This window comes from Poromitra crassiceps, assembly GCF_964638095.1.
Source record: "Poromitra crassiceps genome assembly, chromosome: 1".
In the NCBI taxonomy this organism is placed as follows: domain Eukaryota; kingdom Metazoa; phylum Chordata; class Actinopteri; order Beryciformes; family Melamphaidae; genus Poromitra; species Poromitra crassiceps.
The window spans coordinates 68,973,597-68,996,224 of NC_139623.1; the positions used below are offsets into that span (position 1 = coordinate 68,973,597).

The 22,628-nt window shown below is 43.1% G+C and overlaps 3 protein-coding genes across 3 annotated transcripts in view; 1 reads left to right on the top strand and 2 right to left on the bottom strand.

Moving 5' to 3' along the window:
• The window catches only part of pds5b (PDS5 cohesin associated factor B), a 179,585-nt gene extending 177,835 nt beyond the window's left edge, over nt 1-1,750 (bottom strand). The window contains exon 1 of the mRNA XM_083641614.1: nt 1,690-1,750. The gene's annotated coding sequence lies outside the window, so the exon portion shown is untranslated. The remainder of the gene's footprint in view (nt 1-1,689) is intronic.
• A 1,844-nt stretch (nt 1,751-3,594) lies between these two features.
• Nucleotides 3,595-5,592, top strand: zar1l (zygote arrest 1-like; the record flags this gene model as incomplete). Its single annotated transcript, XM_083653704.1, has 4 exons — nt 3,595-4,188; nt 4,796-4,888; nt 5,012-5,086; nt 5,449-5,592. The coding sequence occupies 4 exons, from the start codon at nt 3,595-3,597 to the stop codon at nt 5,590-5,592; spliced, it is 906 nt and encodes a 301-aa protein (XP_083509830.1).
• Nucleotides 5,593-8,891: 3,299 nt separating this feature from the next.
• The window catches only part of fryb (furry homolog b), a gene marked incomplete at its 5' end in the record, with an annotated part of 215,811 nt that continues 202,074 nt past the window's right edge, over nt 8,892-22,628 (bottom strand). Inside the window, 10 exons of the mRNA XM_083643518.1 lie at nt 8,892-11,842; nt 12,547-12,782; nt 14,477-14,587; nt 14,992-15,009; nt 16,147-16,230; nt 16,366-16,464; nt 17,657-17,806; nt 18,164-18,368; nt 20,893-21,077; nt 21,196-21,339. Coding sequence (XP_083499644.1) covers nt 11,584-11,842; nt 12,547-12,782; nt 14,477-14,587; nt 14,992-15,009; nt 16,147-16,230; nt 16,366-16,464; nt 17,657-17,806; nt 18,164-18,368; nt 20,893-21,077; nt 21,196-21,339 — 1,491 coding nt within the window. The 3' untranslated portion in view covers nt 8,892-11,583. The remainder of the gene's footprint in view (nt 11,843-12,546; nt 12,783-14,476; nt 14,588-14,991; nt 15,010-16,146; nt 16,231-16,365; nt 16,465-17,656; nt 17,807-18,163; nt 18,369-20,892; nt 21,078-21,195; nt 21,340-22,628) is intronic.

The following is a 22,628-nucleotide window of genomic DNA, read 5'->3' on the forward strand; positions in this document are numbered from 1 at the left end:
ACGTGTCAGGACAAATTACATGACCCATCCCACATTGGATTATCAGACACATCAACATAAAGTAATTACCGTATCGATTCCGGTGCATAAACAATACAAACACACACACAGCAAAACACAGATTTAACTACAATATGTAGTAAGTAAAATATATTAATTATCTATCATATGTCATCTTTTTCCTCCTATCCCACGCATGTGAAATATATTCGGAAAAAGCAAAGATGTTGTCAAAAAGAAATTCAAGTATGGCTCCTTCTTCAAAATCTAACAAGTTTAGCTCAGGGGAGTGAACTTTTTTTAAATAGTATCTCTCGTAAGTCATGATACAATGGGCAATACAAAATCGAATGAAATTCATTCTCCACTTCCTTCAACTCACAATATTCACAAATCCTATCCTCCTCCACCGTCCCTCTGTATCTGCCTGTTTCAATATGTAAAGGCAGGATACCACATCGTAACTGAGCACATAAGGACCTCTTGCTTTTAGGTAAATTAAACACAACATATTTTTCACATTTAAATTCATTTTTGAATAAACAATAAGTTCTTAATTTTGGCTTCTGCCAAATTTCTTCAGTCCAAGAGACTGTAACCAGTTAGCAGCACGGATCTGAGATTTAAATGGCTCTACATTTATACACATCTTTGAGAGTAATATTCTCCAAAACCACACTCCTGAAACAGGTCTGACATATCTGAGACCCACTCCCCTTCAACAGACAAGTCCCAGAAGAAAATCTGACTAGCAATAGTATATAGTATATATACACAGAGTACAGTAGTATATAGTATATATACACAGAGTACAGTAGTAGGGTCAGGTTGGGGCTAACAGCAGGTATGCAGGAGCCCTGTGGTGTGCTGCTTTCATCAATCACAGTAACATTAGACATCTACCTGTGACTGCAAATTACGAGTGAAACTGTTCTAATTCCTCTGTTGCCTCAATCAATTAACCATAAATAAATCGTTCTATAACATTACTCGGATGAACAGATGATTGTGCCCAAAGCAATGCATTATATCTGGCCAACCAGATGGTTTATTATCCGTATTATTATTATTTCGGTAGTAATAAATCTAACGTTAGTTGTGTTTGTGAAACAGTGTTTTGAATGGAGGTGCGCACGCAGCACTGTTGACACAGGAGCATGTCGAGGCCATAACACATTATTCCTGCCTTGTTGCTGTAATGTTGACCGTGGCTAATCTAGTTAGCTTACCGTTAGCTAACGCTAGCTAGCTGGTAAGCATTATCTTGCTAGCCTGGCATTACACTGGCTGGCGTCACCTAGCTAACTATAGAGGGCGGGCACAAAGAGCAAAACGCCATAACTGTAACGTTATCGTGGTCATTTATCTGGTCGCGCAACCATGCAGCCACTTCGAATCATTGTTTGTGGACATAGCTTAGCTTAGCAGATGGGCTAACAGCAGACGAGCTAACCACCCGCTCAGCCAGCGCTCGAGCGCTGTGCCTCCGACACGGCTGCCCGAAACACAGGCGAGGAAGGCGGGCTGCGCTCGAGCGCTGGAAGCCTGGCTACTCCTCCTCGGATACATCCGATTCCGATCCAGGGTTACATACATACATACCGCTGTTGTTGTTGTTTTCGCAGCAGTAATTGAAAATATTCGTACCTTACAATCAAACAGGATTTGTTTGTTGGTGCAATTTCATACCTGATAGTGTGAATTGTGATCAATTGCGTCCTCTTCTGCAGCTCTCTTCCCCCTCCTAGCTCCAAAATGGCGCCAATATGCATAGATGCAGTGCCTCTCGTGCCCATGGGTAAAAGTCCATGAATGGGTGCGTAGCGCCACCTATGTGTGTATGCGCATACTACGCAATAGGCCAAATGCTGCCTGCATTCAGAGACGGTCATTTTTTTATTTCTTTTTTTATTCATTCCAAAGCATACAGTCAACAAGCATACATTAAACATCAGTACAGAGTATGCCACTTCGATAGAAATAAAATAAATAAATAAACAAACAAAACAAACAAACAGGGGGATCATGTAAGAATAAACTCAGGCATTAATAAAAATATTTAAATCTTTACAAATATTCACAGTTTTTAAGGCTTTGCTGTTCTTGAGACCACATAAAGTTTTAATGTAATGTCCGAATTCAACTTTGAACTGTTGTATGTGTGGTTTCTTGGTAGTCCACTTGCACTTATGTATATAGTATTTCCCATATAAAATAAAAAGGTTAAAAATAAATCATATTTTACAATCAATATCACTCTTTTCATAAAAAAAATATGTAAATTTTTTCTAAGTGAACAGTTGGACCAGTCAGCTCCTTGAAGAGACACTCTATCTCTATCCAAAATAATTTTGCACATAAACAATCAAAAAATAAATGACATAATGGTCTCAGTTTCAAGATTACAAAACACACATATTCCATCAATATATCAATATCAATCCTGAACCTTGAAAGTACCTGGCTAACAGGGTAAATCAAATGTAAAATTGTAAAAGAAACTTCTCTAATTTTGTTGGTAACACAATACTACTTATTGATATTCCAAACTGCCTTCCAATCAATATTCTCAAATCTAGAATTCCAGAAAAACTTGACAGGAGGTGACATAATTTCCTAATGAAATTATTAGTAATTTTTTTGTCTGTGAAACATATACCATCTACCATAAGGTTACCATTAACTTGTGGATTCAAATCAAGCATCATACTTCCTTGTAGTAATCAGAGACGGTCATTAGGCATTCATGTAGCCCAGTGATGTCACTCTAACACTCAATGATGACGTCATCAGTGAGTGATGATGTCACCAGATGATGTCATCATTGCTCGAGTGACATCACATCATCATTAGGTAGAATTATGGCAATTAATCGTCCCTAATTACCACCACCACCACAGAGCACACTTAAGCCAATTTTAACTAAGAAGAAGACTATAAATCTCTCACGTAGAGGCCCACCCACTTTTAACTAGGCTACTGTATATAAGAACCAAAATCATAACTGACTGACTGACTGACAGACACTGCCCACCCACTTAGGTGCCATTGTGCAACTTAATCGTGCAGTTAATAGTATGAGTTGTGCCAAACAAATATTAATATCTCAAAAACTATACATCACATCGCTTATATTTTGACATTCTGAGTGAGAGCAGAAGTAGCTCAAGAGTTTGATGTATAATACAGTACATGTATGTACATGCATGTCATGTTAAAGTTGTGTGAACTGTCACAGTTTTTAAAATGTAAACAGCCTAGGGTTCCATTGCCGTTGCCCCACCCAGTGAAGCGGGCTGATCCCTCATATAGGCCTAGATCATGCAACTTTTAATTGTGCAAATGAGGCATAGATATGCGTTGAGTTGTTTTTTGTTTGTTTTTCACTTTTCAGTCTCCTTCTAAATTGCAGCTATGATTTATTATTAAGCTAATATTATTTTTGCCAAGGCTAATTAATGGTTGCTCCAATAAAGCTCACTGCTGATCTCAATTAACCAATCAGTGCTCTGAGTGAGACGGGAGGCTGTTGTTGGTCGGCCTACATCTATAAATCACAGTGGAAAGGAAAGGCAGACCGGTTTGTTTTCACGGATGGAGGGGTTCGTGTCCACGTGTTCACCGTACTCAGTCAGCGGCGGACCGGCTGCTTGCGGCCCCTTCGCCCCGCCTGAAGGCCCTGGATGCTGGGGAAAGCAGGGCCGCTTCATGACCGCCCAGGGTCTCAACTATCTGGAGCTCTGCAAAGTGATCCTGTCCCAGGTCGACCCCAGTTTACCCTCTCGACTCAGGAAGGCAAACACGAAGGAATGCGGCGTGCAAGTCAACGCAAAGGTGGATAAAATCGTCCAGTGCTCGCTTGGCCCCAAAACGCTGTTTTCCCAGGAAGGCGACCATCTCGTCTGCTCCAAGTCCTGCAAGAGCCTGGATTCGTCCAAACCAGACGGGAAGGCGCTGTATAACACGCCGGTGAACAACCTGCGCTTCTTGCGACCCGTTTCCATCTACTCTCCCGTCAGGAGCGTCAGGACCTTCCTGAAGGAGCTTCACGATGACCGTGAATGTGAAGGAAAGGATGAAGCTGACACCACCGTGGACCACGACGAGGACGCTGCTGAGACGGATCCAACTGTTGAGAAGGACTTGAAGGCACGCCTCCATCGGGCATCAAGGGGGTCCAACTTCCAGGTGGGCCTCTTGCCTCTTCTAGATTCATCCATGCCATCCACTGTTTCCCTACATCTCTGCTCTACGCTGTAGTCAATTGAAGAAATTAGATTTGGGGGGGGGGTGAGAGGTAGCAGCTAGGGGACCTTGAAAGAGTTTCAAGTGGGTTTTGGAGTAGCCTACCGCTATTTGTTGAATTCGATTTTTATTGCATTCATTTGAAGCAAGCCCCAGATGAGGTATGGTTATGGTGAGCAGAGGTTTCTCCTACATGGAGAACAACAAAGCTCTTTCTCAATTGCTGTCTGGTGGTCTAAAGTGGATCTATGATAGGCTAATGCTATATCAAAAGGTGTGGGAATATTGTATCCATACACAACTGCAAGAAGTCACATTGCAAAAGTGTATTTTGTCTGTAGGCTATATATATATATAGGCTATAGCCTACCTCTGCTCCAGAAACTATCAAAAATGAGAAAAGCAGTTAAAACATATAGGATATAATATACACACACACACACACACACACACACACACACACACACACACACACACACACACACACAACTGTGCAAGAAGTCACTCTGCAAGTGTCTATTTTTTTAACTGCTTTTCTCATTTTTGATAGTTTCTGGAGCAGAGGTATGGCTTTTTCCACTGCAGAAAATGCAACATCCGGTGGGAGAGTGCTTATGTGTGGTGCATCTCTGGAACCAGTAAGGTAAGTGGTCAATTATATACTTATGGTAAATCTGTGCTGTAAGTTTTGGGTAAAATTGCACATGTAAAAATAACTTAACACTATTATTATTATTATTGTTATTATCATTATTATCATCATCAGGTGTACTACAAGCAGCTCTGCCGGAAGTGTCAGGTGGGGTTCAACCCCTACAAAGTGGAGTCCATCCTCTGCAAGGTGCATTTACTTTTCTTGTTCGCGATTCTTAGTTGTGGATTAGGTTTGTTGTTGAATTCCATTTGATAATTAAAAAAAATTACCATGTGCCAACTATTCACGGAAATGTGCTTTTAAAATGGCACCCTGAAATACAGATCATATACCAAGTGGTTGTCCAACATACTGTATCAACCCTGAAATATGTGGTTTATTCCCATTCTGAATGGTCAAGTTGGATTCACTGCTTTCCATTGTCTCTGAGCTCAGAGGATTGAAACCTGTTAGACTTGCATGAGCAGAAATTACACTTTCTTGTTGAGTCAGTTTCTCAAAACATTGGCATCCTTCAAGTAATGTTCCATGACTGTTCTCCCTCTCAGGGCTGCTCCCAGACCTCCTGCTGCTGTGAGAGGAAGCAGCGGCACATTAACATGAGGAGGCCTCACCGCCAGGACCTGTGCTCTCGCTGCAAGGGCATGAGACTGTCCTGTGATGTCACCTACAGCTTCAAATACATCATCTGACTGTCCTGTGATGTCACCTACAGCTTCAAATACATCATCTGACTGTCCTGTGATGTCACCTACAGCTTCAAATACATCATCTGACTGTCCTGTGATGTCACCTACAGCTTCAAATACATCATCTGACTGTCCTGTGATGTCACCTACAGCTTCAAAATACATCGTCTGACTGTCCTGTGATGTCACCTACAGCTTCAAATACATCATCTGACTGTCCTGTGATGTCACCTACAGCTTCAAATACATCATCTGACTGTCCTGTGATGTCACCTACAGCTTCAAATACATCGTCTGACTGTCCTGTGATGTCACCTACAGCTTCAAATACATCATCTGACTGTCCTGTGATGTCACCTACAGCTTCAAATACATCGTCTGACTGTCCTGTGATGTCACCTACAGCTTCAAATACATCATCTGACTGTCCTGTGATGTCACCTACAGCTTCAAATACATCGTCTGACTGTCCTGTGATGTCACCTACAGCTTCAAATACATCATCTGACTGTCCTGTGATGTCACCTACAGCTTCAAATACTGTACATCGTCTGACTGTCCTGTGATGTCACCTACAGCTTCAAATACATCGTCTGACTGTCCTGTGATGTCACCTACAGCTTCAAATACATCGTCTGACTGTCCTGTGATGTCACCTACAGCTTCAAATACATCGTCTGACTGTCCTGTGATGTCACCTACAGCTTCAAATACATTGTCTGACTGTCCTGTGATGTCACCTACAGCTTCACATACATTGTCTGACTAGGGGATTTTTAAGCCCACCAACATTTACTTTGGTCTGGAATTGATTATCGTCTATTGCTCATGCAGATCTCATGGCTGATTGCCATCAAGGTTAGGGCCATGTGAGTGGGACGACATGCCTATGTCACAGGACGACATGCCTATGTCACAGGACGACATGCCTATGTCACAGGACGACATGCCTATGTCACAGGACGACATGCCTATGTCACAGGACGACATGCCTATGTCACAGGACGACATGCCTATGTCACAGGATGACATGCCTATGTCACAGGACGACATGCCTATGTCACAGGATGACATGCCTATGTCACAGGTGGAAGTTGCCGCCAATAACGGACCTTGAGATTTACTTCTTGGTGAATAGTTGTAAATGTCTACCTGGGTTGGCTCTTGGAAGCAACTTCTCAAGCATGTGGTGTCCTATTCCCCCCCAACTATCTTGGTGCTTAACTGAAAGTGAAATTATTTTTGTAAGTGGAAATAAAGTTTATGAAATAAAGGTATTGCATGGAAACTTGTGCAATTTTTGTGTGTACACACCATACTCAAGTTGTACATACCGGTACTCTTACTTTAAAGGGATAGTTCACTTTTTTTTAAGTCTAGCCGTATTTGCTACTTGCCGATGACGTTGATTGGTAGAGTTCTTTCTCAGCACAGTCAATCCTGTTCCTCATAGTAGCTCTGGAAAGTTGGGCAAAAACGAATGTGAGGTCAATGGGGTCACGCTCCTCCTGTATGTACAAGCTGACTGAGGCTCACTCAAATGTCATCCAGTACACACACACACACACACACAGTCACACAAAGTACATTTGAGTGAGCCTCAGTTAGCTTGTACAGACAGGAGCTGAATTATTTATTAGGAGCCCCATTGACCTTGTATTTGTTTTTCTCCCAACCTTCCAGAGCGACTATGAGGAACAGGATGGATTGTGCTGAGAAAGACTCTACCAATCAACATCATCATTGGTAAGTAGCAAATACGGCTAGACTTTAAAAAATGTGGACTATCCCTTTACTTATAAACTATTTGAAGTAAAATAAATTGTAACACTCTTCCTAAGGAATGACTTTGCTCAGTTTGGTCAGACTTTGGTCACTTGAATGTAGCTGGTTGTATGTCTCCAATATAGATGATAGGATGCTGGTCTAAATTAAGAAGCAAAAGGGTGATGTAGGACCACTGGACCAGAGTACACTCTTTGAAACAAACCGGTAGGAGCAATACTTAAAGTAATAGGTCCCAGTTGCACAAGCCTTGTTGAGATTGAGAACCAGTGAAACCAGTGAAATGAAGCTTAGCATAAGTTCAGGCAGGAAGACTATCTTCGCTCTTCATTCATTCCTCTCCCTTTCCTGCTCATAGCTGATTAGGGGTGTGGGTGCTTTCGTTAAACCAATCAGAGCTTGTTGCCACATCCACCAATCACACATTAACTGTCAACTTTAAAGCTGTTCTCTCTTGTGCCGTATGCGGTGATTTCGGTGGGATTTGTAGCAACCCTCGACCACCCCGTTGAATGTAATGAATTCTAATCACCAAAGACTTCACATTCTCATAACTATTGTGCACGTGTGAATACATAATTGTTGACTAAAGAACGATTCTCTCCTGATGTTTTGTCAATCTCTCCTCACTCCAGGCATCTTGTCTCTAGATTTGTGTCTGTTTGATGACCGTGTCAGAGTCCCCACTGAGAGGATTAAGGAGGTGTGGCAGGAGGAACTTGGTGTTGACTTGTCTGAGGTTATATGGGACAGGAGTTTGTCTGTGGTTCAACTCTGCTCAATTAACAGCAGACACCAGCTGATCCAATTTAAGGTCACTCATCGTCTTCATTATTCCAAGTCCAGGTTGCACAAGATCTACCCTTCTGTCTCACCACTGTCTATGTGACAGGTGTCAGAGGGTACACTATCCCATGCTTTTTGGTTTTGCCCTTCACTGTCTGGATTTTGGGCCAAAATATTTGATTGGTACTCTAAGGCCTATAAAATAACCCTTCAGCCGGAGGCGGAACTCGCCCTCTTCGGCTGCTCAGAATCCTCTCTGCTCCTCCCCACGGCTGTGCAGCAGTCTCTGACGCAGGGGATGACTGTCGCCAAGAGACTCATTCTGAAGGAGTGGAAGTCTCCCTCTCCACCTTCTTTTAAGCTCTGGCTGACGGACCTGGTTTCGGTTATACGTATGGAGAGACTCCGGTTCCTGAGGAACAATTCTCTTGTGAAATTCTCGGCTATCTGGGACCCATTTCTGGCCTACTTAGCTACTTAGGTTGAAAGCGACAAGTAACTTGCCCAGCTGACTTTTCATGGACCCCTTGCATGGGATTCCATGCACATCTCTTACAAGCACAATAAGCACTTGATGCAGCTGATAACACAACACTAACATTGGAATGTTGATATATGTATATTTTTGTTTTGTTCTGTTTTGTCTGAGCCTGTTAGTTTTCCAAGTTATGAAAATTGTAAAAAAAAAAAAAAAACTCCTGATTGAAATGCACAAGTCATTTTGATATGTCTTTACTTTTGACACCAACTTGTACAGAGCATCAACTCAAACAACTTCACAAAGGCTGTAAAAGTATTTACAAGGTGAAAAAACAACAGTTTTTTTTTTATCTAAAAAGCTTTAAAAATGTGCAATTTCTTATTTGGCATGCACACACATTCTCCCACACAGAAAAAAACAAAACATACCCGCATGAGCTTAAAGCTCCCTTTTGTACCTCATACAAACATATCTTTCAGATAAAATATGATTCTGTCAATAAATATTTCAAACACTTCATACAGTACACAGAAGATGGCATGCACGGCAGTTAAAATGTTTGAACTGAGGGAACAAACACTAATATAAAAACTAAGTTGAATGAGTGTTGATTTAGAGTTGATCATATATAAATAGGCAAAATATATTTGTACAGCAAAGGACAAATAACCGGTAGGGAGGAAAACGAGGGGAATCAAAATGAGCTTGACAACAGGAAGTGTTCGACTTCAGAACAGTAGTAAGCACAAGTTTTGTTTTGAACATCAACGATGAGTGCTGAATGTCAGCATTTCCCTTACGTGTTATCAGTACCTACAAACCACAAACATAATGCTACAGTGTACAGTGGTAACAAGACCATCGTGTGTCACTTCTCAGCATGATACAGAGAGAAAGACTATATATATCCCAGTGTATACATGCACCATCCTCTTGGCATGTGAACAATGTTACAGTGTAGGACAGTAACAAATATAGTGTGTACACTCACTAATATGCTACAACTAGCCACACGGACGAGTGTACGCTGTGCACAGAAAAATGGCATGATTGGAGTGTACCAATGTTTTTACCACAGTAGTCTACAGACAGACAAGCTGCTTCACTGATACACAAGCTTTTTAGAATATAAACAGAGCAAAGGACGGCATAAAGAACTATGCTTGAGTGTCCTGCATCTTTTGTCAGTCAATCTGTCTTTCAGTCAGTCAGGAGGAGTCAGAGAGCTGTTGGGAGCAAAAGGGACGCTAGTACAGCAGTAGTAGTAGGAGGCATTACACTGAGTCATGCATTGCACAATTCCCCCTCGGAAGGAGATCTCCAACAGTAGACAAGAAAAGGAGAGAAAAGTCATTCCAGCTTTTGGCTTTTCCTTCTCAGTGAAAGTGGCAGCCTTTTCTCTCACAGTAACAAAACAAACAGTAATATACCCTCCTCATAACAAAACTCCACTTAGTGCAATAGGGAAAAGTCCAGCGGCGATGTTCCACAGTGTCCCGGCTAGTTCCCTCACTGTATCTTGTGATACGACCAGCTTAGCTGCGTCCTTCCCACAGGAGGCAACAACAGTCAATCAGGTTCAGTCTCACCTTCAGTTCCTCTGGGAAGCAAGTTAGAATCCTAGCTAAGTGCCTTCATAGGTTCCTCGGGTGCTGCGTTGATGACCATCGAGCAGGACTTCAATTAGAAGCAGATCTATTATACAACACGTAACGCGTAAAGCGAAGCTAATGCACAAATATAATCACATCAGGTCTTTATCAGCAGATAGCAGGTGTCTAGTATCCAGTGGGTCAATCACACATCCCTTTTATCTCTGGGATATGATTCTTAAAATGTCTCTCCAGGCCCCCAGGTGTGTCTGGGAGCCCATCTTCTCTTACTCAGACATTTGGGGTCTGCAGGTTGGTCAGGAGTAGTTATGATCAGGTGTTTGGATCTGCAGCACCTCTCAGCTCTGTAGGTCCTCAGTTGTGGTTAAGTTCCCGGTTCGGCGTCTCAGGTCTGAACATCTGAAGGTTCGGGGTTCAGGAGCCCCCCTGCTTTCAGCAGGGGCAGGGCGGCGTGTCCCACCTTGCCCAAGTAGTGAGATAAGGGTGTGGCTGCCTCACCGAGGGAGCAGCAACAAGCCCATCCTGCAGCCTCTCCCCGGGCAGGGGGGTAGGGAGGAGGTGGAGCGGGAGCAAGGAGGGACAAAGATGGGGCGGGACCCCGGGTTAAGGCAGTGTCATGACCTGGGTCTGGTGATGGGCTTGAACATGAAACAGAGTATTTGTACGGGGAATGGGGGTAACGGGGAAGGTGGGAGCCACGGGGGGGAATGGGTGATGCGCGGGTGTCAGAATGTGAGAGCAGGGTGGGTTCAGATGCTACAGTTGGGAGCATGTTGGGTGCGTAAGATGATAAAGGGTGTTTGTTATGGTTCATGTGTAACAGAGGTGAACTGTGTGACGAATATCCTCTGAAAGAATAATAAACATCAGATTTCTCATCGATGTAATCACTTCCTGGTTCTTGCGCGCATGGCGGTGGAAAACCCCTGATTGGTTGGAATGGCCAGCAGGGGCCTGGGATGTTTGAACAGCTGTGGGACGAGAAGAGGCCGGGGGGTTTGGGAAACTCGAGCAGAGAAGTGTCAGAGTCTACAGTGGATGGAGATGAGGACAGCAGAGTAAGGTTTGGCTCATGGTCTAGGTATGGACGTGGTTCTAGTTCTGGGTGGGGTGGAAAGTGGCGGTCTGTCTGGAGCCCTGAATCCGGGGCGGCAGATAGACAGGAGGGGGTAAGGGCCAGGTGTTGCGGTGCTGAGCCTCGACTTTCACACGGGACAGAGAAGAGGGTGGAGGAGGAGGCGGTGGTCTCGGCGGGGTTGCAGACTCTAGCGGCGGGGGAGGTAAAGGCGGGGGTGGGGGCACAGGGGGCAGGGGGCTCCTGAGCTCCTGTCAGAGACTGGTCCCGGAGGCGCTGGAGTCGGGGAGGTAGGTGGTGACCACCCGGTAGCCCTGGGCGCGGCTGATCATGTCGCGGATCTCCCCGTTCAGCTCCAGTAGCTTGGAGCAGATGAGGCTCAGGTCCTGGCGGGAGCCCACCAGGGCGATGGTGCCCGTCTGGCCCAGGGTCTGGTGACGGAAGTAGACGTTGAGCAGTGTCTGGACCTCGCTCTCCGAGCTGCCGCCGAACACGCCGTCGGGCCACTGCCTCCTGGAAGCGAGAGAGAGAAAGAAGGTGTGATGAGGCCAGCTAGTACGGGTTTCAATGAACAGCTTTCATGTTCCTAAATGCAGTTTCAAAGGCTTTCCCATCCTGCAAAAAAAAAAAAAAAAAATCTGGGGGAAACATGTAATAATTGTGATTTTTTTTGGGGGGGGGGAATAAAACTGGTAAAATGGTAAAAGATATTGGCACAAAATATCGGCTATCGGCAGCTTGTGCACAAAATTATCAGCATCGGTATCAGTCTTCAAAAACTCATCAGTAACCCTTGTGTGGCTATAATGAGGGGGCAGTGCTTTGTGAAGTTGTGTGTGTACTGGTATGTGTGTATGTGTGTACTGTGTGTATGTGTGTACTGTGTGTATGTACTGGTATGTGTGTATGTGTGTACTGTGTGTATGTGTGTACTGGTATGTGTGTACTGTGTATATGTGTGTATGTGTGTACTGGTATGTGTGTATGTGTGTACTGTGTGTATGTGTGTACTGGTATGTGTGTATGTGTGTACTGTGTGTATGTGTGTACTGGTATGTGTGTATGTGTGTACTGTGTGTATGTGTGTACTGGTATGTGTGTATGTGTGTACTGTGTGTATGTGTGTACTGTGTGTATGTGTGTATGTGCATGTGGACAGGGGATGATTTCACTGTTTCAGCCTGCGTGAGCTTGCACGTAACAGATGTGTTACACACCTGCACTCCTGGATGTAGCGGACAGCTTTGGTGAACTCTTGGTTCCTAAGGCACTCCAGGATGGCCTGCACAGCTGCCTCGGAGCTGGGGAAGCTGGGCACAGCCATGGCTGCCACCTGGGTAGCATGCGCATGAGTGTGGGCCAAGTGTGTGTGTTCCAGGTCGCTGGCAACAGCCGCCTCTGCTGCTTGCAGGCTGGTCTTCAGATCAGTGAGCTCTCGAGACATGTTCAGCAGCTAGGAGGCGGGAGGGAAACAGATTGTGGTCGAGTGTTTGTGGACTTGATTATTTTCTGTCATCACAGGACCATTTATATGACCAGTTTCAATAGTCAAGATTCCCTTTATTAGCTACTGGTGTGGAAATGTGTTTGGTTCAGGTTAGCAACATTGAAAGCATTTCTCACACACACACACACACACACACACACACACACACACACACACACACACACACACACACACACACACACACACACACACACACACACACACACACACAAAAACAAAAGTGAAGAGTTCAAAATGGTATATATTCCTTTTGGAGGGAAATCATTACCTTCAAGATGAGAAAGATGCACTCTGTAAAAGTGTTAGCATTTTGCTAACCAATGACTTAAGTCACCTTCTATAGAGACACTGCGTAACGCGTCATCATTCAGAAACCACGCCCAAGACGGGGGAAAACACAAACTCCTGTCCAATCCTGGCGTTCTCCTATGTCACGTGCATGGTTGCATGTTGCACCAAAAGATCGTATATACGGAAGATGAACACTCCAACTTACTTCTTGACAGCTAGATACACATTTTTCTTCTCGCCAATTCTCAATGGCTTCCTTGTTTTGCTCAGGAGTACAAAACAACTTTAACTGGCGATTTTTACATTTGTTTTCTGCGCAGCCCCACCACACAACAGCTTTTAGCCATGTTTAATTCAAGGAAAATGACGCTGGTGTGTGGAAATGAACGGAGCTCTTCCCCCGTGATGGGCGTGGCCTATTCCATGCAGTGTCTCTATTCTTTAAAAAGTGATATTTTGTTTTCCTGTTTTACTATCAATCATCTCGACAGAGAAGGTGTCACATTTGTCAAATGGTGGCAGGTGAAATCTCTTGACATTTGAGGTGTTTAGCTGATGCACTTCAGAGCCACCAGTCAAACAGACAGTGGTATTTCATCTACTGGATTGTAGGGATGGGCATCGAATTTCGAATTTTCGAATAATCGTTGTTATTATCAAGGTCGACTTTTATTATTGAAATTCGAAATTCAAAAAAAAAAAAAAAAAAAAATTGAGTGAAATGTTGCATTGTCTCCCCTGATTCTAAGTATAGTCAAATCGCTTGGTTTGAGCAAGTAAAACAATTTTTATAAGCATTTTAAGCAAGGTTTATGGAAAAATGAATGGCGGATGAAATCCCATGAAGAGGGAGAGGGGGTGACTTTGGCACCCCTTTGGCACTCAGACCTGAGCCTACTAAATATTTAATGAACCACTCATGATTGTCAAAACTGTTTTTTATTTTCGAAAATGTCAATGTCATGTAACATGTTCTTTACTTCAGTGGTGCAATGCTTGTTTGAGCTAAAAATCCACAGCAGAAGCTTTTTATATTAATTAATAAAGCCGTAGACTTAGAATCAGGGGAGACAATGCAACATTTCACTCACAAAAAAAAAAAAAAAAAAAAACATTTTTAATTTTTTTTACATTTTTATTTTTATTTTCGAATTTCGAATTAAATTCGAATTTGGCCAGCGAATTTCGAATAGTGTTTTTGCTAGAAATGCCCATCCCTACTGGATTGTGTCTACAGCTTCTTTTCCTACCACAGTGTGGTGAATGTTCTTGATCCAATCAAAATGCCCTGCTGTGTTACTATGTATAATAATGTACTGATCAACCTCAATTTGACTTCCTGGTCTTACCTCAGGCACAGAGCTGACTGCGTGGACTTGACCAATGAGCTTGCAGTAGGATTGGAAGAGTAGGAGGAGCTGAAAGTGCAGCTTGTAGAGCCGCTGACATAGCTCCAGTTGCTAAAAGATATGAAGGAGAAATCGGTTCAGATTCATTGACAGCATACAACACACATATAACATATATATATCATAACATATATATATAACATACAACACACATATATATCATAACATATATATATAACATACAACACACATATAACATATATATATATATATCATAACATATATATATAACATAACACACATATAACATATATATATAATAACATATATATATAACATATAACACACATGATGCACAAGGACACAATCACACGTCTTTCACATACATGCATGCAAGCAACACCGGAAAAACACTGAGTAGCTGATTCTCTTGTGCAGACTGCAGAGTAAATGAAGCAGTTTATTTAAGAGGAATAATAAGGCGGTGAAGTAAAGAAACTTGTAAGAGGACTTACTGCAAGAGACTCCATTTGCTAGACAGCGAGAGAGCAGTTAGGGTGAGAGAGCATGTTAGGGTGAGAGAGCATGTTAGGGTGAGAGGAAGACAAGGCATCAGTCAAACACATGCACAGCAGCACAGTAGAGAGAACAGGCACATTCACAGGATTAGCCCACACAGTATAAACACACAGTAACCTCTCATTTAAATTGCTGTCCGAAAATTAAAAGAAATATTGGGACAGAGTGGTTCAGACAATATGCAAAATTGTTAAAGTTGAGGTCCCTCACCAAGCAAAACTGTGTGTATTAGGTAGATATCCAGTGAACTTTATTGTTAGCTCAAAGCAGATGATTTTGATAGACTTTGGACGCCTGCAGGCCAGGAGGATGATAGCTCTATGTTGGAAGAAAATGGAAATATCTTCAACACGTGTTTGGGAGAGGGAGATGACATCTTGTATGGCACTGGAACGCCTTACATACATAACTAGAGGAAGAGCAGAGGAGTTTGAAAGAGTATGGGGACCTTTACTCACATTTCTTGCATGATGTTGAGTGTTTGTCTTTGTCTGCTCTTGTTTTGTTTTGTTTTGTTTGTTTTTCTTCCATTGTCTTGTCTTTTCTTTTCTGATAAAGGTATGTATGTAGTGTGCAAAGTGAAAAAAATGGGGAGCTACTTGGAGTTTTTTAGGCAATATTTAATGCGAAGTAATATATCTGTGTACAAGCAGTTACAAAACAGAATATATCTTCAATGTACTACCTTTTGAGCTGCTTTGGTCCACACTTTCTGTGATTTCCTATGTATGTAGTGTGTGAATTCAATTATTACTATCCTCACTGTCTGCATGTGTGAAAATGTGTAAATCCAATAAAAATATTGTAAAAAAAACAACTCTTAGTGGCTCGAGTGAAAGAATCATCGTATTAAAACAGAGACTCGGTCCATTCAGTAGGATCATAATACACACAGCTCACATGCAAAGAGAGCAAACACTTCCGTTTGATGAAAACAGAGGGAGAGGAAAGAAGAATAGAGACAGAATAAAAGAGAGAAACAGAGATACAGGGCACAGATGAAGAATGTAAGCAGTTGTTCAATATCTATGTCTGTAGAGTAAACCTACTGATTTGTGTAGGTTACGGTAAATAACTTAAGTTTCCTTTACCTTCTCCTCTGAGTCTCCAGGCTGGCAGGTAATCACCCCCTCACCAGGACACCTTGGAAACGTGTCCTTACAGTTCCTCAGCCACTGAAGGCGAAAGGAACGGAACAGGGAGTGAAGGGAGAGGGAGAAGAGTTGTCAATTAGTCTTAAGTTTGCATGAATAAACACAGGATCAGCATTTGAAGTCGACTCGTGAAAATAATGTGTGGAAGTTGGGTACCAATACGGCCGCCTCCTCTTTGGTGTTGTAGGTGTCTAGGTACTCCTGCAGCTCCAGTGCACTGAACTTCATCTTCTCAAGGAGACCGTAAGAGATGATCTGGAGAAAGGGGAAGATGAGTAGCCAGGGAAGAGTTGAATGTATTCAATTTGCATGATTGCTTCAACACAAAAGCCCTGATTCCTCATTACCAGCTACCAGTCCCTCCAGGAAATAGTGATTTTGCGATCGCAATAATTAATGCAAATTCAACCAAACTCCGCGATATTTGCGGGGGCTTGCAATTTTTCAAAATTCCCGCGATTTTGCCGCAAAAAGTTAGTGAAATGCAGCATCTTTACCTGGGTTTGAGATATGTGTGTGCTGTCATCTTGCCTGGTTGCTGTGGGAACGAGGGACAACAATAGGAAGTGACGAGAGTATGGGACGTAACGTAACACGTCATCGCATTGCGATGAGGAGGGCAAACCTCTCACATTTGCCAACAAAAATAACCGCAAAACAATTACCAAATGTTTTGCATGAAAGTGGAGGCAAACTATTTTGCACTCCGTGCAACACTGTCATGGAGGAACACAAACGGAAATCGTCACTGGATAGCCACTTTGCTAGCGCGAAGCATTTGAGACCCACCCACACACGCACACACACACACACACACGCACACACACACACACACACACACACACACACACACACACACACACACACACACACACACACACAGACACACACACACACACACACACACACACACACACACACACAGGTGGCATATTTAGCTTAGGGTCTAGTAGTTTGAATATTTAACAAGGAACAAGGAATGAGGAGGACAGGGAAGGCATGAAGAGGAAATAAGGATAAGAGGAAAAATATGAAGCACTAAGTATGAGAAAAGGCAAAGTGATAATAGCATTATTGAGGATGAGGAAGAAAGGAGAAGAGAAACGATGAAGGGAGGAAAAGAAAAAATGTAATTAAAAATAAAAAAATAAAGTCAAAAAAAAATCTGCAACTCTGCAATTTTTGCCAGTTCCCGCAATTTTACCTAAAAAAATCACATAAAATGTCGCAAATTGCATCGCAAATTTTGAGAAAAGCCGCTGCAAAATCAAGCATTTATGATCGCAATAATCACAAAAAAACTCTGCGAAATCCTCGAGGGACTGAGCTACCGTATGCCAAGTTACTGACTGATTACGGTAACTAGGGCTATTTGCAAGGGAAATTTGACCGACATGAACGACCGCAGCTCTTCACAAATCAATTTTTGTCTCCTGGCAATACTCACCGTGTCAGCGTCAATGTAGATTGTGGGGCAATCTGAGCATGTGGTCAGCATCTGTGAGGACCTGAGGAACTTTGATCCGATGCCCCTCAGCCCCTCCCCGAGGTAAGTGGCAGCATCAGTCGTCAAGGAGCAGAATTTACCCTGGATGTTCTGGGAATAAAAGAGAGCGAGAGACGTGAGGTTATGTGATCTGAAACCTTATGTAATGCGTACTGGATATCAGTGTTTGCAAAATAAATCTAAAAATGAAAACAAAAAACAAAACAAAAAAACACACAGGGACAAACATGGACATATGCATGTATATATACTCTCTAATTTGGGCTGCACTGAAAGCTTCTGGTTGGGTAACATACCGGAATGTTATGTTTTGTTAAATATTGAATGTTGATGTGTCTGATAATCCCATGTGGGATGGGTCATGTAATTGTCCTGACACGAAAATAAAATATTCATTCATTCATTCATTCATACTGTGCTTCCAATGAATTCTTTGTCTTGATTTACCTGAAAAAGAGACGAGAAGACGTGGAAAGTGTAGACGGCACAGGACCCGTCTGAGTCGGTCACCAGCTGGTTGATATGGCAACGCCACGCCTCCTCAGCATCGTCACACACCATGGGCTGGAACGCTGCCAAGATGGCAGAAAAAAATGGAGAGGGGGGAGGAGGAAAACCCAGGTCTTCCAGGTCATCCACATGGTCACGTAAACTGTAGCCGTGGAGATGAGGGAAAAAACAGGGCCAAAAAGGATGGTTTAATATTTTCATCACCTTTATTGCCACAATTATGTAATCTTACATACAAGGAATTTGTCTTAGTGTAAGTATGCAGCATAGTGGTCATATCAATATTCAGAAGATAAAAAGAAGATTTCTAAAAGACAAAACCACAAAAGTGCAGACCAATATATGTATGTACAGTATATATAGTGTGTGTATATATATATCTTTTTATATATATATATATTTTATATATATATATATATATATATATACTGTATATAATATATATATTTTATATTGGGCGTGATCAACCCTTCCACGGGCAACGTTGCAGACAGAGTAGGAAGGCTGATCCGTGAGCGGCTGCTTCTGGGACGCGGGTCGGGGTCTTAATCGGCCTCGGCTGGGTCTACTGGGCGAGGGTGTATGATGTTGACAGACCCAAAACACCTTACGACCCCAGTTAACATCACTGATGACGCGTCCCAGCGCATGCTGTAGTAGGTATATTTAAACAATATATATTTTATATATATATATATATATATTTTATATATATATATCTATATTTTATATAGATATCTATATTTTATATATATTTTTTAATACAGTATATATATATATATATATATATATATATATATACCGTAAATTCCGGACTATAAGGCGCACCGGTGTATAAGCCGCACCTTCAAAGTTGACTATTTTTTTCTTATATAAGCCGCACCGGACTATAAGCTGCGGGTGTTTTAATGGTATTTTTTGTTTTTTTTTACAGTGCACACAGTGTCCGCGGTGTGGTGAAAAGAGGGCAAGAGAGGAAATTAAAACAGAAGTGGATTTATAGTTAGAAAGAGTGCTAAAGAAGAGAGAATTCCGTTTTTTATTTTTTTATTTTAGTTACTCACAGTACTATTGACCAGTCCAACTCAAAAGATATTCGGCAGTTTCACTTTGAGCTCTTGTTCCGCCGCTGTCCATCAATGGTTATGACGAGTCTCGCTGGGTACAGTACGCCAAAGCGATATCCATTGACTTTAACCTTTTCGATGATGCTGTTGTATGTTGCGCGTTTCTGTTGCACCAACACGGAGAGGTCCTGCCGGACGAAAAAGCGCGTACCCTCCCAGGTGAGGGGCTTCTTCCCCGCAGCCTGGAGGATGAGTTGACGGTCGGGCCAGCGGAGTAGGCAGATGAAGATGGCCCTCGGTGACAGGCCGGGGTCTGGACGTGGCCGAGGCGCCCGGTGTGCCCTGTCCACCTCTGGTGGTTTCTCGCCTTCCTTCAGGTCCAGGATGTAACACAGGATTTTGCCACGAAAGCGTCCATGTCACCAATCTCAGCTCCCTCTTTTACATTGATCAGGCGAATGTTATTTCTTTTACTCCTGCTGATTAAGTCATCAACCTGCGTGTGCAGCTAGGGTTTCGATTTGTTTTTGCATTTTATCCACTTTCGGACTCACTGTGTTGTTTTTGTCCTCCAGTGCGCTGATGCGCTTTTCCGCATTAGAAACTCTGTTCACGGTTGCCTTATTTTATTTAGTGATTGAGTGGATGGACTTCTGCACGTTTTCAAACTTGTTTTCAAGCTGCTCAAACCTCTGAGCGATGTCGGACTTAATCGATAGTGTTTCACGGAGTAAAAGTTTAGCCCAAGCCGTGTATCTCCAGCCTCCAGCAGGTGAGTCATTTCCTCATTCATGGCGGTGATTGCTTCGTCTTTTTCTTTCTGCTTACCTGTGTTGTGTTATGTTATGTTATGTTATGTTGTTAAAAGAGGGCAAGAGAGGAAATTAAAACAGAAGTGGATTTATAGTTAGAAAGAGTGCTAAAAAAGAGAGATTTTTTTTTTTTTTTCTTTGAAAAAATCCATAGATAAGCCGCACCGTTATATAAGCCGCAGGGGCCAAAAAAGGCCAAAAAACGGGAAAAAAGCCGCGGCTTATAGTCCGGAATTTACGGTATATATATATATATATATTTTATATATACTGTATATATTCTGTGGCATATATATGGCATATATAGATGCAGTTGGGAAGAAGCTGTTCTTGTGGTGAGAGGTTTTTGTCTTTGCCTAGGGTGAGCATTTCAAAGAGTTTGTGGGAGGGGTGGGAGGGGTCGGCCATGATATTTGACTGCTTCTGTGCCAGTCAAACTTTTTTTTTTAAATAACTCATAGCATTTGTTATATAATCCACTTAATATACCTTACATACCTTGGGTGGGGTTTGCACATAGGAAAATACGAGTGCCACAAAGTCTTGACTATCACAGAAAAGTATTTGAAATTGATATTAATTCATATACTTTTCTGATACCGACGACCTACTTTATGACACAACCTAAATTAGCCCAATGTGGTGAACCCCCGCCCTTCTGGTGCTCCAAGTGGGTTAAAACAAGCGACTACGAATGATTTGCGAATACTATTTGGCACAGATGTGTTCCCGTTGTAAACATTGGCCTCCGGTGAGAAAGTGCTTCGCAGTGTTTGTCACATTTTACCTGGGCAGACAGCTGGGGTCTAGGAAGCCCAGTGGAGGCTGGCAGTAGTCTGGGTTGAGGCTGTGGTCAGGGTTGGGCTGTCCAGGCAGCTCCAGGGTGAAGCTCTCTCCACAGTCAGAGCCTTGAGGCAACGACAGCTCATCGTCCTGGGCCTGTGTGTCTGAGTCCTCACCGCACGCCCCCACCTGAGGGCACAGAGGGGAGATCTTTGCTGACCGTGCACATTTTGCCTGATTGTGCTCTGAATGTTTGGCAGATTCCACTGTGCCTGTGTGTGTTTCTGTGTGTTCTTCTCTTCCTCACGTGTAGGAGGCCCATGTGTTCATGCTGGAGTGCTCCCCCCTGGCCTGGTGTGGTGGCCGTGAAGGAGTGTTGGTCGGCAGATGTGTCGTAAGATGTGGACAGAGAGTCGGTGTGATTGGTCTCCTCTGATGGAGAGGGGTTAGTCTGCAATAGGACGGTGAGCCAGGGAAAGATGGTGAAGGTTACAGTTGGTTGTTGTGGATAGTCATTGCTTTGTGCGCACACGCAGGCACACACACACGCACACACACCCACATACACACACACACACACACCCACGCGCGCGCATTACATTACATTACATTACGTCATTTGGCAGACGCTTTTAGCCAAAGCGACTTACAATAACACATTTTTGTCAGCAATAGAGCAATCAACTGTGCAACACAGTCTATGACAACTACAACTTCTGAAGGAATAGTGGTAAAGTTAACTCATTGAGTGCCAGCCACTTTTGGAGAACGGACGCTCCCAGTGCCAGAGTTTCAGAGCGTTTTCAGTGATTTCTCGAGGCCCACAGAATATTGTGTGATATTACTATGTAAACACCGAACACGCACAAAGAACGATGAGACTCTCTTCTATCATCTGCAAAAAAAAAGTTTATTGATACCATTTTCCGTTCTTTAGTTATGAGCCGGAGAAGATAGGCTGTTTTGAGCAAAAAGACAGGTTTCAAATTATAAGCTGAGATATTCAGCCTTTTGTGAAATGAAGCATTTCAAGCACATTCACTGACTCTAGCTAATATTTTCTGATGTAGTGACGTGGTGTAGTTGTGTGGTGCCTGCGTGCCCCACCCCCCTCTCCCCCCCTCAGCTGCAAACTCCTCCCCACACTAACACACAGCCTACACGCACCCAGTCTATTTTCGGAGCGCTTCGTTTTTGTGCGCCGAGCGGCTCCCAGCGCGACACGGAAATGCCAAACCGGACTGCAGGGAAAGGTTTGGCCCTTCGGCGTCGGGTGCTGCCTTTCTGGCGGGTAATCATGTGGAGAAACTATATGCAGACAGACAGACAGACAGACAGAGGCAGAGGAGCTCAGTTGTGGGCGCGGATTGACTGCGGTTCGCAGACAACGTCAGCTGCAGACAGAGCAATCTATATGGCTCTGGCTGCAGCATGCATCGGTTTCTCTTTGATCACGGCTTTTTCCTCCTGTTTTCCGGACCTTTCTGTAATCTGGAGAGCACTGTCGCCACCTAATGAGTCCGTAAAATAGGTTATACACCTTCAATAGCTCCCATATTTGTACAGGAGATGCCTGAGGCTTTGATCCACGTCCCACCGTCAAAAAACGCAATTGACGAACATACTCGTCCTTGGCACTCTACGTTACTAAACGAAATGACGAACATACTCGTCCATGGCACTCAATGAGTTAAGTTAGTATTTATTTATCTTTTTTTTCTTTTTAGAGAGAGAAAGAAG